We start from the raw sequence: 15,922 nt of genomic DNA, 5'->3' as shown, positions 1-15,922 counted from the left end.
TCCCAATGAATTTGTTCTTTCTTGTAGAAGTCAGTTTATTAGTGAACTAGATTAAGGATTGTTACTCGAAAATAGTTTTTTACGTAATAATATGTTCTACATTACAGTACCGGAGACCCAAATCTTACAGCTCTTAAGGCAGAGCAAGCAGCTGCAACAAATTCGATTGTGAACAACTCAGATTCGAATGCTCTCGGGCCGCCACCTATTGAGGAAACAACGCCACGGGGCCTCAATAACTGGCGAGAGGCAACTGCTAGGGCGCACACATCAGCACAGTTGGCAATGGCGCTTTACATGCTGGAGGCTAGCATCGCCTGGGACAAGAGCATCATGAAGGCAGTGAGTCTAACACCAGCTAGAAACTCGGTCTGCATCATGCTGCGAAACCGCTGCGTCTCACTCAAAGCTACCACTCAATACAATCAGCTATTGACTACTACTCAGGCCTCTGTGGGTATTCGCACTAACTTACTAACCGAATTCTCTTTTCATTCTTTCTTTCTTCCTACCTTGAAGGGCATCCGAAGAGAATGTTTATCAGAGTTTAACTTGCAATATATTGTTGCGCATTGAATATGGGACATTTAAATGCTAAACATCATTAAATATGGAGACTTTGAGTAGGAAGAGTATTCGCATACCCACTAAGGCTTAATGGTCCTTTCGGCTCATCTGGTGTGCTATGAAAAAATAACCTTTACACAAGCGGTTCTTTGGCATGATATATTCATGATTTTTATCTCAAGAGCGCCGAGGTAATAGAATTTTTATTTTGCTTCGACTCGTTTTTGCCAATATTTTCCATGTTGTATTGGGTATCCGAAATATTCTAATTCCTAAAAGTCTTCATGTGTTCAAAAAGTATTCGGATACCTGAAATATTTTCACGTGGACATTCTCTGGGGAAGAAATGTTCGAATTACAGTATACATGTTAGGAATACTTGAAATTCAATAGCTTAATTATAAGACAACATTGGCATTCAGACAGCAAGTTAAAAGCCATGGCATCACATTACCTTCTTATATTCGGTCTAATAATTTTCTTTTCAATCTGTAATTATACGAAACCTTAAGAAATGTTCATCCAAGGTTTTACTCATACGAATTTCAATATTTTTAATAAACAAAAAAATTTCTTCATCCATCACCATCATCGACACTTTTTCTTTTTTATTCTAGGCTAAACTGGCAATATTCCTATGCTTGTATTCCATTTTGCAAACATTTTAAAACATCTTTAAAAATTAAGTAAAGCTTTTCATCAAATATCATTAACAAATTGGCCTGCGGACTTGACACGTTTTGATAAATTATTTTTGGTGCTTGACTACAGTATTTATGCGCAAATCATAAATAAACAGCCAGACATGATCAAGCTAACAATATTAAATTTACGGACGCAATGAATGGTTGTATTGCAGTTTTCAAGTGATTAAAATTTCTCGTAACTAATTGTGTAACATTCACGAAATGTTATTCATAAAACAATAGATTAGGATAGTATAGATGTCGAGCTATCTTTTTCGTCTATGCAAAGCCTGTATTCATAGTTGATTTTTATGTTGAAAAAGAACACGAGCATTTTATTCAAAGTCATGTGTTGTATTTTTTTCTATAAAATTCTGTCGTAATTTTTATATAACTTTCCACCATACATTTCCAATGTTCTCGTCTGATCCGAAAATTCCTCCTTTTTTTTATTCATTCTTGATGAATTTTTCTATTGAAAAACGTTGAAATCTTGTATCTTGTATTATTTTTTTCAAATCATAAAGTCGAAGCAAATGATACACAAATTACAGAAAACTTTTAATAGAATGAAGGAAAACAAAATCGATATTATATTTGCATACGCAAAAAGTTTGTTTTGGCATTTATGTTGTTGCACAATTAGTTTTACAAATGGATATGAGATGCATGTTTTACAATAATCGCATTGTAATTCGTTATAGCATCTCCAAATTCATTCTTTGATATGAAATATGACATGTTGAAACAGTTAGAAACTATAATTCACGTTTCAAATATGTATGAAATACACATTACTATTGTCAATAATAATTTTTTTATTTGATGTATTCGAATGTGTATACTGTATAGTACAGAAGTTCAATTTGTTCATTGAATTACCACAACATTCTCTTTTGAAACCTACGAAGAAAATGATAGATGGAGGCTTAGAGTTTCTACTGGTCAAACTACAGATGCACAGGAATTTTGAAATACATCAGCGTGAATTTTCAACTAGTAATATACCAATGGTTTTTAGCGTTTTTTTTTTCACTCTTCGCGTTACTTTGGCATAAACATGTAATTTGGTTGCCGTATTTTTGTAGTCAATGTTAATCATTTTACACATTTTTTTTGCCGTTGTATATCTGAAATATTTGACGAAAAATTACCGCTGAATTCTGACAGATGATTGAAAACAATGATATATGCTTCAGGATTTACACTCACAATCTATTTGTTTTTCTCAAATTGATATATTTACCTATGGCTTTGAGTTCAGCCACATTACTTTTCTGCGTAGCGACACAAAAAAGGAACGATTGATGTTTCTAGGCGACAATTACATACCATCTCAAATCCTTTGTTTACGACTTGATAATTGAAAACGATAATATCTAAATCCAGACTGTGGACTTTGGTTGATTTCAAACTTGAGACATGATACACAAATACGTTCATTCACAAAAAATATCTCCTAATTCATCATTGATAGATCATATGCGACTGTAATTATAACTTTTCACCTCCTTATAATGAGAAAAATTTCATTTGTTATAATTTATAGAAAATTCGAGTATAAAATGTGGTACCACTAACTATTTATTGTGATTACGGCTGTGAATACTATATTATTTGGTTATTGCAACATTGAATCTGTTCGTTGGGTTTACTACATTTTTTCAATTAACTAAGGCCATAAGAGAAATTTATTGTTATCCTCACATCAAATTATCGCCATAATTACAAAAAGAATGTAGTACAAGTGACTATAATCAAAAAGATTAGTCAGTAACACGTATTAGATTTTCTTATTACAACAACAAACCAAAATTTCACAAAACTAATCGTAACTCCCGTATTTTTCAAGTTTCTCAATCATGAAAAAAAATTGTACAATTAACTCTACGCTGTCAAACTCATTATATGTATACAGCCAGTCACTCTCCAAGTGGTAACAGGAAAGTTGTTGATAGTGAATAGTTGTGCGAAATGCACAGTGTGGCGGGAAATGGAAGAAGTGGTTTCAGTTCTATTTTTCTCAAAGCTAAATTTGTCAGAAGATGGTTAAATAATGTGCAGCGAATAATTTCCATTGATTAAAGTGTGCAAGTCAGGTATTTCAGGAATCATATTGTAAAATATTAAGTACATGATCCACTGTATTAAGTAAACACACATTCAACGTGCTTTTGCTATCATCTATTTTATGGTGTTATCAAATTTGCTTTCTTGTACTAAACTAATGCTTGCAGTCTAACCAGCAACAGTATTGTATGCATAGTTTTATGTAATATTTAATTTTGTATCAAGTTAACACAACATTTCTATGGCCATTATAGGTTCAAATATTGATTTACTTCTATCAAGTCCAGTCAAATTTCTATAAGAATTCTAAGTTGAACATCATTTGAAATTTTGAGAAATTAACCTTCACATAATTTTTTTCGTTGACTGCACTCGACTGACTTGAATGCTTTGCCTAACTCGATTCAGTTGCATCAGATATTCACTCACGGTGCTTTAAGTTTTAAAACTGTGTCCACCTGGAATTATACCTTTTGAAAATTTCGCATTTATGCGCGCTCGAATCTTGACTTCTGAAAAAATTGCTCCAAGCGTTGTATAAAAAATACATATCTCTCTTCGCAAAAGACTGATCAGTTTTGGTGCTGCATTACAGAGACATGTATTCTTTTTGTTTCGACTGAAATTTTTTGATAGCGCAGTCATGATTTTTCAATACATACCAACAAATATAATTTATTGTCAGTGCTAATTTAAAGCTATGTGAATATTGTATTCAGTTTCGTTCAAACTAGTTTTTAGTGATTATTTTTTAATGTCCAGCATGTTGGCTTGCTATTAAAATACATCTACAGTATAGAGGAGCGTTTTAATTGTTTCAGATTGTGCTGGTTATTCTTTAATTGTTTTGAAACATCGAAACTTGCTGTTATTTGGCACATTTTTTATTATTATTCATTTAATACAATTAAAAATATTCTTCATGTATGACTAATTAAATACTTAATTTATTTTCTATTATCATGATCTTATTTCATCATCATTTAAAAAAATTCAGTGTTGGGAGCCGTTAGGTCTCGAGATTTATTTATACAAGGTTGTTTACTTGAACCTACATGCGAGGAGCTTGCAAGTGAGAGTGTAGATACCTATCTTTATAAATAAATACATAAGGGAAACAGAACATCACGCATTGACTCTCTGTATGTAGTTTCAAGAAAATGAGACTGTACCCGAATGATTTATCGGATGTATAATATCTCACTTCCTGAACTATATTTTCAAAGCTGGATTCTACTCATACAAACTAAAACCTGTCAAAGTAGCCATGAAATTTGTAATCCTTATGATACACTTTAAACAGCACAATCTTGAATAGGACAAAAACTGTTGCTCATCATTTTGCTAATCAACGAGTCTTTTTTTTCTATTTCTAGAATTGCCAATTCTGTCATAGCGGCGACAACGAGGACAAACTACTGTTGTGTGATGGCTGTGACCGTGGATATCACACTTATTGCTTCCGTCCAAAAATGGAAAACATTCCCGATGGTGACTGGTAGGTGCTGCTTTTCAAGAATAGTTAAAGTCTAATTAGCTCTAATACAGCATCTCAACTATGATACAGAATTTTAATCTGCATCATTTTTCATAAATCAGAATACTGAAAAAATCTTATCTGCTTTTACTGTTAAAACACCCCTCTCTCCACTACAGTCCTTACTGAAGTACAAAGATTACGTAAAAAAGGCCGTCAAATGTAATTCAAATATTTATTTTAATATCGAAGTACAGAGTAATAAAACCAAATGCATTTTTTGAAATTATTCACATTTTTTAGTACATTACTGATCTTTTTGAATGAATAGTCAATATGTTTGTTCCAGAGCCGAGAGTTTATCACATAGCAAATAGATATTTTCAAAGCTTTTATTCGACCTCACTTTGTACACCGATTTCAGTAAACATGCGAAATTTATGAAAGTGCTACACTCAAACAGAATTATAAATCTCGTTTCGAAAAGGCAAACGTAGCATATATTATAGGTTTAATTTTTTATTTCAGGTATTGCCACGAGTGCATGAATAAAGCAACGGGAGAAAGAAATTGCTTGGTATGTGGTAAACGAATGGGAAAAAATTTAGTTTTGTGCGAATTGTGCCCAAGGGCTTATCACACGGACTGCCACAATCCTGTAATGCCTAAGGTGAGGTGATTGTACCAATTTTATCTGTTACTCTTTGTATTTCCAATGGGGATTCAGACATGCCAAGCAGAGTAGAGTGAAGAGCACAGACAAAGCAACCATGAAACCGGCGTCTATTTGATAATTAAAATTGCTTTAAAGAGATGGAGGCTTGCATACACTCAAATTTTTGTGCTTGACTTTTATGTCTCTTATAACTTTATTGCAAACCTTATTACTTGAGAGAATCAAATATAGTTCTGAATTTCCATGACTTGTTATAGGCTTTCATCTTCAAGATAAAAATCAACATCAACGTTGAACCATATGTTATTTATTTTATCTTCAGTAGCCGAGTTTGGCATGATGGATCCCCTTATGTTTGGTGGCTAACTAATATACGAATGTATTAGGTACTTGAGAATTCTTCACTGAATTTATCTAACTGAATTTCACTCCGACAGATGCCTCGTGGAAAGTGGTATTGTTCCAATTGTCACAGCAAACAACCAAAGAAACGGAACAGTAGTCGAAGAAGTCATACCAAAGGAGCTACAAGGGATAGTGAAAGTTCTGACCACCCTCCAACTAGGTATAAAATTTGATTAAAAATCTAAGATATACATATCACTTGAATAATAGGTAAAAAAAACTATTTCATTCCATTTACAGTCCAACTCCATCAACAGCGTCAAACACCCACGTCGAAGATGTTAGTTCCTCAGAGCCACCGACCCCTACTGCATCACCTCGCAAAGAAGGCAATAGCAGAGCACTGACGAAAAAGCAACAACGAGAATTGGCACCATGTAAAATTTTACTAGAACAATTAGAGCAACAAGATGAAGCGTGGCCTTTTTTATTGCCAGTTAATACAAAACAGTTTCCAACGTATAAGAAAATTATAAAAACTCCAATGGATCTCAGTACCATTAAGAAAAAGTTACAGGACTGTGCGTAAGTTAGATGTTTATCATTCACACCATAAATAAAGGACTTCGTTACCAACATACGCGCATTCAAAATGAGGCTGAAATCAGCTTTCTTCATTTGGAAGAAAAAAAAAAACAATTTGTACAGTCAACTCAATACCACATTGTAGGCTCTATGTAAACCTCTTTAATTCCCTGTCATTGGTAAACCATAAGGAACCAGTAACTCATTGAAGCTTCAATTTGCTGCAGGCATACATAGCCGTTTTCACATGTCTGAACTTTGACAATTGTAACACAATGCTGCGAATAACATCAGTCCACACGGTTTTTGTGCTTGAATAATGCATAGTTTGATTTCATTCCTTTCACCTTAAAAATGAATGAAGTCGTTATTATTCTTTAAAAACTTTGTTTCTGTGACCAGAAGAGCAATATTTTGAAGTTTAGTGAGACATAAATATAATTAAATTGAATTGATTGTTCAAATACAACGAAACAAAACTTTTCTACTTATTAGACAGGTTAATTTTTGACAAATTTACACAAAATCAGCTACCTCAAGGTGATAGTTGAAGATATATTTTTTTTTTTTGTGTTTGGGTTACGATTATGGATTAAATTACTTTTACGGGTTAGTAAAATATCTACGTTTTGAACAAAATACCAAACCTTGAGTAAGGTACCCGTTTTTCTCCGTACCTCTGTCCTTTACATCTTGACCTGAATATCAAGTAAATTGATTGACCATGTTCAACTAGACCCGAAAAAAAAATTCCGGAAGTAATTGAAGAACATTTCTGACATTGGAAAACTGGCGAATAGTCAGGGACTTTCATTGGCCTAGAAAAAATAAGGAATTATGCTAGTCCATAAGAAAAATACATTCTTTCCGACTAGGCATTGTTAAGCTTCATATTCAATATCCTTTCGACAAAATACAATAACGCCGTATATAGTATCAAAAAAGGACATACGATCAAAGGGATATATCTCTTGGATTTGTTTACTCAAACAGGACCAATTTTGTTGTACTCTATACAACATTACCGAGGGAAATTAGGTTTTTCGTCCGGTAAATTCAAAGAATTTTATTTCAAATAGATGGTTGACTTTATATTTTACATAGCAGTAAATAATGTGCATTGACCTGTTGCATAATTCTCAGTATATTTACTGAAAAATTTGATTTAAAATTCAATGTATGATGCATATGGCACATGAACGCTCGTAATTTTTGATAAGCAAATCCACGATTTTCTTTGAATAAAAAATTTGTGACTTGATGTAAAATTAATACGTAAACTAAAATTGAACAGCAATCTGTACATGACATGGACACAAAATAACATCAGCTTTGGTTTGCATAAAAATAATAGTGAAATTTTTTACATTTATTTCAGGTACAAATCAAGAGATGAATTTTGCATTGACGTCCGGCAAATGTTCATAAACTGCGAGGTGTTCAATGAAGATGACAGTCCTGTCGGAAAAGCTGGTCACGGAATGCGTAGCTTTTTTGAAATGCGTTGGACAGAGATTACAGGAGTGCCACCACCTCCTCCGCCTACGCATAGCTGAGGCTCAGCACGCTCACGCAACAGCTGTCACAGTTTTGCGCACTTCTATTACTAGTCCAATGTAAGGTTTCACCAAATGTATAATTACAAGATCTGTCGTCCAGATATCTATGATTGTTTAGTACTATTATTGTTAAAAATTGTGCGCTCGTGTTGAATTCCTGTAATATTACCGAAAAATACGATTACCAGACAGTTTTGCAAATATTGAAATACCGTATTTATTATTGTACTTACCATCGTATTAGGTATATAATACGATAAACTTACATCAACAAAAGTTTTGATATTCTCAACAGATTCCGTAATCACACCGATGAAAAGCTTCAATTTTTATCTAATGCAACCATAAAATTTTCACGCGACTTGTTTCCATTGGCCCAGTATAAAAGTAAAATGTGGTCTCTGTGCTTTAGTAACACACCCCAAATCAATTAGTGGTCCATTATCGTTGACTAAAATTTATCGCGCGCTAATTATGATTTTATTTTCTCGTAGTTTATTATTATTGAGTATTCACATTTTGACATTTATGATCAGTTAACCTTAATAGCATACAATTTGCATTTATATTTTAGAAATGTGTCTAAAATCATTCGCAGTATCAACTAAATCATATCGTGAACGTTTATTTTTATTTGCGTTGAATAACTTTAACAGTAAGCAATGTTGTTACCGACAAACTGCAACTTTCAGTTAAAATTTTGAGCATTTTTTGCATCTGTGTTGAAAAAAATGATAAAATTTATTATAATGTAGATGAAACTCATTATTTGATGATGCTCTAATAGACTACTTTGATACTACCACACATCCTGCTCGTCATTTATTCTTTTAATACTAAAATTTCAGTAATGATTGGAACTCCATGAATCTCTAGCTTGACACAAGAAGTCTGGAATATATTTTAGTAGATTTCATTTATAACTTATTTACTCTGTCATAAATGCAACACTTCATTAACGACAGGTATTTTCAAAAGCTAAGAGCTTGTTATGCATATTGTCGAGTAAATCACATTAGTTTATTCTGTAATGAAAAATTAACATCACATCTCGTATTCATTGAAAGAAAACTTTAAACGTAGTGAAATATTGTAACCACATACAAAAGCACTTTTCAGATCTTGGCCAGAAATCATTTATACGAAATTGATCAATTGACTAGCAGGATATTGATTATTTCAAAGTTCAATATGTGTAGACTTTCATTGCTGCGAATTAAGAACAACTAGGCTTATGTGCGAATTAAAATTATATAGATCACCAGAAAAATAGCGTGTACCGCATTTTTTCAACTGTGTAAAATACTTGGATATAATACCTCCAGAAGTTCGTGTTATTTTGTTAAAGTTAAGGCCTTATAAATACCATTAAGTATTTCCTCTTCATATTTGAACGAAAACGTCGAACGAATCATTTTTTCCCAGTAAATAACAACACGGTTTAGTTGTCGACATATCCAAAACTTTTATGTATGACCAATCAATTTTATTTTATAATTATTCACCTAAGTTTCAGAGCTAACACAAAAAAAACCTTACTTAAATGTACTACTGATATTGGAACAAATGGGGCTTTTTAAAGTGTAAAATTTCTCGAAATTATAAGTAGAAACTGTGAATCATCGAATTTCTAACCATGGCCTGCACTTAGTGGAGTAAACTTACCGTATAGGCCAAAATATTTAGTCAAGTATTTTCATCGAAATCAAAATTAGCGACGTTTCATTAGAATAATTTGTCGCTACCGTCGATATGGGTAACAAATCAACTTTCTTAAATTTGTCTGGATAACATACTTAATATATGGCTGAGTATTTCAAAGAAATGACAACATTTCAAAGACGAAACAGCAGTCCACGTACTTATATTGCAATAATGTCTTGCCTAACCAAATTTCGAATAATATCACGAACGTAATAATACTATAGACAGAGAAAAATATTTTGCACAGTAATGAATACGGAGGCGTATAAACTTCTAAGATTATTATAGGACTATAAAATTGTGTAGCATAATCCAAATACATTGGTATAGAATGAAATGCCATTCCACTGTTGACTTTTTTTTTTCAATAACTTGTTTTCTTTTATTAGTGGCGTAGAGAATCCTCTAAATCGTATTTGCTTGTCAGTATTTTAAAGTTGTAAAATGAAATTATTCGTACGATGCATTCATTATGAGACTTAATAAAGTAATTCTTAATTTTAAAACACATTATGCGTTTAAGAGAAATATTTCGAATGTGGTATCTTGTGGCATTCTAAAATTGCTGAACGAACATAGTGATTAGTTAAGATTTGATTATACATCCGAACTGTATATCACACGCTATCGAAACTAAAATGGCATTACGACGTAGAAGAAAATGTAATTTACATAATGACTGAGAACCAGTCCATGAACTCATGTGTTCTTGAACAAAGCGTTTCATGTAACTATAGAAAGTCAGTATGTAAAACATCATACAAGATTATAGAATAAGCATCTAGGATACGTGTGCGTAATTTTTTTTTTGACGATATATATATATTTAAAACATATGTGTATATAGAATAAAAATATGTTTGTATGATACGAACAATGTTTTGAAATGTGCATACCTTGCAAACAGTGATTTGATCCGATATAGAATCCTATTCTACTAGTAGTATTTCGAAAATAGTGCTCTGGTTACCACGCAAAACCACTTTTAGAAACCTGATTGATTACAGTCTTATGTGATACATCCATGTTACATTATATGCACTTGTTCAAATTCTGACTATTTTATGCATGTTTGGTTAGACTCTGGTATGATAATCTAAGTGTACCGACATATGATTTACGTCACATATTCTGGTAATTTTACCAAACGCTCATAAAAAATAATTACCCTTTCTATTCGTCATATGATAGATATTCTAATAGAGAAATATACGCTGAAGTACAAGTTTTGGTTATGCAGGAAGTGGAATAAATGCTGTGTGACATTGAAGGTAACCAGAACTCTTCCGTCACGCTATATTCTGATATAATACACTTTGCGTAACCCTCAAATGAGAAAAGTGGAACATGATTGTGCTTGTGATGTTCGGTGTCTGATTCTATTCCAGGTTCATCTTGCAATGCATTTTCCATGTTTGTTAATCTGTATCAAGATATAACAAGTGCCTACTCCTTGCTCTCATTCATTTGGAAAATAAGTTGAATTCATGTTCCATACTCCAAGCATCATTCTGTTCTACAAACGTGTAACTAGTATGAGACGCTACTTCGCAGTGTGTGAGATATTGATCTTGAGATAGTTGTGATGTAAAGTGTGAATGATTGTTCTAATGTATGGAACAAATTATAGTCTTTTATAACCACAAGAATGACCATTGCGAAAATGATGAATTGAAATGTAATATCTTATTTTGTAAGTAATTGATGTAAATTATTGTCAGTACATTAGTTAAGAAAAAAAGTACAGTATTTGCACAAAAATCTAATATTGAATATGCCTACAATAAGCGACATATATTGGATTGTAGTTGACGCGATAGATATAACAAAAAAGTAATTTTTTAAGGTATGATAATTATTTAAATTATATAGTACAGTTATTAGTATGATTAACAACGCTTTTTATACGAACTTTAGTTATAAATGTCAAATTATCCGTTATGATGGAACGAAATGAGGTCGACAAAATGTAAGTTAACAATGAATAATGATTGTCTATAGCATAAACAAAACTAATATTAAGTAGCGAATACGTGCGTGCCTAGACTTAGGCTCACAATGCTATGTAAACGAATAAACAGACTTAATTATTGTATTGAGAAATAATAAATAATCAATAATAAACAAACGGATAGATATTACGGTGATATATTTGATTTATTGATTCCTCTCCGGCACTTACGTCGATATAGAGCAACATAGAACTGATTTGAAAAATTTTCAAAATCGGCAAATGTGAAACACGCATCCAACGGGGTTGTTACTCCTTTTGTGGGCGAAAATTTTTTGTCTCAGAATAAACTCGTATGACCATTTCTCAACTGTTGAGACCATCGGGAACGCAAAACAACGCATCAAAAAGAGCGTAGGACCGACAACAGAAGAATGACAATGAAAATCTTCAGCTTTTAGGCTGTAACTTTTGATGCGATGCTCGCAGCGTATCAGGACTAGGTCCAACCATTTTCTCTTGCAAAATTGCATGTGAATATTGCATCCAAAATAGGTTTTGAGCACTTTTCCGAATCGTCAAAATTTTGACCAAAAATACAAAGGGGTTAGCCGTACGGTTTTTTTGGTCACGAAATTTGTCGTCTCGAAATCGATTTGTATGACCATCTCTAGAGTAATTTGACCCCCAGGAACTCAGAAAACACAAGAAAAAGAGCGTGGGACAAACAGCAGAGAAATGGCGAATAAAATTCTCAGTTTTTCGGCTGTAACTTTTTAGCTGTTGCTCGCAACGTATTGGGACTGCGCTTAATCAATTCCTCTCGCAAAATAACGTCGGAATGGTGCATACAAGAATTGATTGCAGCACTTTCCAAAATCAATGAAATTTTCGTCGAAAATCCAAAGGGGTTAGCCTTACTTTTTTGGTCATTTTCGGAGACGAAAATTTTTCGTCTCGGAATCGATTTGTATGACCATCTCTAGAGTAATTCGACCCCCAGGAACTCAGGAAAGCCAAGAAAAGGAGCGTGGGACGAAAAGCAGAGTATTGGCGAATAAAATTCTCAGTTTTTCGGCTGTAACTTTTTAGCTGTTGCTCGCAGCGTAATGGGACTGCGCTTAATCGATTCCTCTCGCAAAATCACGTCGAAATAGTACCTCCAAGAATTGATTGCAGCACTTTCCAGAATCGTCGATATTTTCGTCAAAAATCCAAAGGGGTTAGCCTTACTTTTTTGGTCATTTTCGAAGACGAAAATTTTTCGTCTCGGAATCGATTTGTATGACCATCTCTAGAGTAATTCGACCCCCAGGAACTCAAAAACCACAAGAAAAATAGCGTAGGACGAACAGCAGAGAAATGGCGAATAAAATTCTCAGTTTTTCGGCTGTAACTTTTTAGCTGTTGCTCGCAGCGTATTGGGACTGCGCTCAATCGATTCCTCTCGCAAAATCACGTCGAAATAGTACCTCCAAGAATTGATTGCAGCACTTTCCAGAAACGTCGAAATTTTCGTCAAAAATCCAAAGGGGTTAGCCTTACTTTTTTGGTCATTTTCGGAGACGAAAATTTTTCGTCTCGGAATCGATTTGTATGACCATCTCTAGAGTAATTCGACCCCCAGGAACTCAGAAATCACAAGAAAAATAGCGTAGGACGAACAGCAGAGAAATGGCGAATAAAATTCTCAGTTTTTCGGCTGTAACTTTTTAGCTGTTGCTCGCAGCGTATTGGGACTGCGCTCAATCGATTCCTCCCGCAAAATTACGTCGGAATAGTGCATACAAGAATTGATTGCAGCACTTTCCAGAATCTTCGAAATTTTCGTCAAAAATCCAAAGGGGTTAGCCTTACTTTTTTGGTCATTTTCGGAGACGAAAATTTTTCGTCTCGGAATCGATTTGTATGACCATCTCTAGAGTAATTCGACCCCCAGGAACTCAAAAACCACAAGAAAAATAGCGTAGGACGAACAGCAGAGAAATGGCGAATTATATTCTCAGTTTTTCGGCTGTAACTTTTTAGCTGTTGCTCGCAGCGTATTGGGACTGCGCTCAATCGATTCCTCTCGCAAAATCACGTCGGAATAGTACCTCCAAGAATTGATTGCAGCACTTTCCAGGAACGTCGAAATTTTCGTCAAAAATCCAAAGGGGTTAGCCTTACTTTTTTGATCATTTTCGGAGACGAAAATTTTTCGTCTCGGAATCGATTTGTATGACCATCTCTAGAGTAATTCGACCCCCAGAAACTCAAAAATCACAAGAAAAATAGCGTAGGACGAACAGCAGAGAAATGGCGAATAAAATTCTCAGTTTTTCGGCTGTAACTTTTTAGCTGTTGCTCGCAGCGTATTGGGACTGCGCTCAATCGATTCCTCTCGCAAAATCACGTCGAAATAGTACCTCCAAGAATTGATTGCAGCACTTTCCAGAATCGTCGAAATTTTCGTCAAAAATCCAAAGGGGTTAGCCTTACTTTATTGGTCATTTTCGAAGACGAAAATTTTTCGTCTCGGAATCGATTTGTATGACCATCTCTAGAGTAATTCGACCCCCAGGAACTCAAAAACCAAAAGAAAAATAGCGTAGGACGAACAGCAGAGAAATGGCAAATAAAATTCTCAGTTTTTCGGCTGTAACTTTTTAGCTGTTGCTCGCAGCGTATTGGGACTGCGCTCAATCGATTCCTCTCGCAAAATCACGTCGAAATAGTACCTCCAAGAATTGATTGCAGCACTTTCCAGAAACGTCGAAATTTTAGTCAAAAATCCAAAGGGGTTAGCCTTACTTTTTTGGTCATTTTCGGAGACGAAAATTTTTCGTCTCGGAATCGATTTGTATGACCATCTCTGGAGTAATTCGACCCCCAGGAACTCAAAAATCACAAGAAAAATAGCGTAGGACGAACAGCAGAGAAATGGCGAATAAAATTCTCAGTTTTTCGGCTGTAACTTTTGAGCTGTTGCTCGCAGCGTATTGGGACTGCGCTCAATCGATTCCTCCCGCAAAATTACGTCGGAATAGTGCATACAAGAATTGATTGCAGCACTTTCCAGAATCGTCGAAATTTTCGTCGAAAATCCAAAGGGGTTAGCCTTACTTTTTTGGTCATTTTCGGGGACGAAAATTTTTCTTCTCGGAATCGATTTGTATGACCGTCTCTAGAGTAATTCGACCCCCAGGAACTCAGAAACCACAAGAAAAAAAGCGTAGGGCGAACAGCAGAGAAATGGGGAATAAAATTCTCAGTTTTTCGGCTGTAACTTTTTAGCTGTTGCTCGCAGCGTATTGGGACTGCGCTCAATCGATTCCTCTCGCAAAATCACGTCGAAATAGTACCCCCAAGAATTGATTGCAGCACTTTCCAGAATCGTCGATATTTTCGTCAAAAATCCAAAGGGGTTAGCCTTACTTTTTTGGTCATTTTCGAAGACGAAAATTTTTCGTCTCGGAATCGATTTGTATGACCATCTCTAGAGTAATTCGACCCCCAGGAACTCAAAAACCAAAAGAAAAATAGCGTAGGACGAACAGCAGAGAAATGGCGAATAAAATTCTCAGTTTTTCGGCTGTAACTTTTTAGCTGTTGCTCGCAGCGTATTGGGACTGCGCTCAATCGATTCCTCTCGCAAAATCACGTCGAAATAGTACCTCCAAGAATTGATTGCAGCACTTTCCAGAAACGTCGAAATTTTCGTCAAAAATCCAAAGGGGTTAGCCTTACTTTTTTGGTCATTTTCGGAGACGAAAATTTTTCGTCTCGGAATCGATTTGTATGACCATCTCTAGAGTAATTCGACCCCCAGGAACTCAAAAATCACAAGAAAAATAGCGTAGGACGAACAGCAGAGAAATGGCGAATAAAATTCTCAGTTTTTCGGCTGTAACTTTTTAGCTGTTGCTCGCAGCGTATTGGGACTGCGCTCAATCGATTCCTCCTGCAAAATTACGTCGAAATAGTGCATACAAGAATTGATTGCAGCACTTTCCAGAATCGTCGAAATTTTCGTCAAAAATCCAAAGGGGTTAGCCTTACTTTTTTGGTCATTTTCGGAGACGAAAATTTTTCTTCTCGGAATCGATTTGTATGACCGTCTCTAGAGTAATTCGACCCCCAGGAACTCAGAAACCACAAGAAAAAAAGCGTAGGGCGAACAGCAGAGAAATGGCGAATAAAATTCTCAGTTTTTCGGCTGTAACTTTTTAGCTGTTGCTCGCAGCGTATTGGGACTGCGCTCAATCGATTCCTCCCGCAAAATTACGTCGGAATAGTGCATACAAGAATTGATTGCAGCAC

General features: G+C 34.7%; 1 protein-coding gene across 12 annotated transcripts in view; it reads left to right on the top strand.

Annotated features, from left to right (window-relative positions):
* The window catches only part of LOC124408517 (bromodomain adjacent to zinc finger domain protein 2B-like), a 103,883-nt gene extending 95,709 nt beyond the window's left edge, over positions 1–8,174 (top strand). For 10 of the 12 annotated variants that reach the window (XM_046885483.1, XM_046885485.1, XM_046885488.1 and 7 more), the window contains 6 exons: positions 108–453; positions 4,700–4,821; positions 5,329–5,470; positions 5,914–6,041; positions 6,122–6,406; positions 7,785–8,174. In XM_046885483.1, the coding sequence (XP_046741439.1) occupies positions 108–453; positions 4,700–4,821; positions 5,329–5,470; positions 5,914–6,041; positions 6,122–6,406; positions 7,785–7,962 (1,201 nt within the window). In that variant the 3' untranslated portion in view covers positions 7,963–8,174. The remainder of the gene's footprint in view (positions 1–107; positions 454–4,699; positions 4,822–5,328; positions 5,471–5,913; positions 6,042–6,121; positions 6,407–7,784) is intronic. The other 2 variants (XM_046885487.1, XM_046885493.1) reach the window with 1 other exon arrangement.
* Positions 8,175–15,922: the final 7,748 nt, after the last annotated feature.

This window comes from Diprion similis, chromosome 8, assembly GCF_021155765.1.
Source record: "Diprion similis isolate iyDipSimi1 chromosome 8, iyDipSimi1.1, whole genome shotgun sequence".
Lineage (NCBI taxonomy): Eukaryota > Metazoa > Arthropoda > Insecta > Hymenoptera > Diprionidae > Diprion > Diprion similis.
This window is presented reverse-complemented; position numbering and strand designations above follow the sequence as displayed.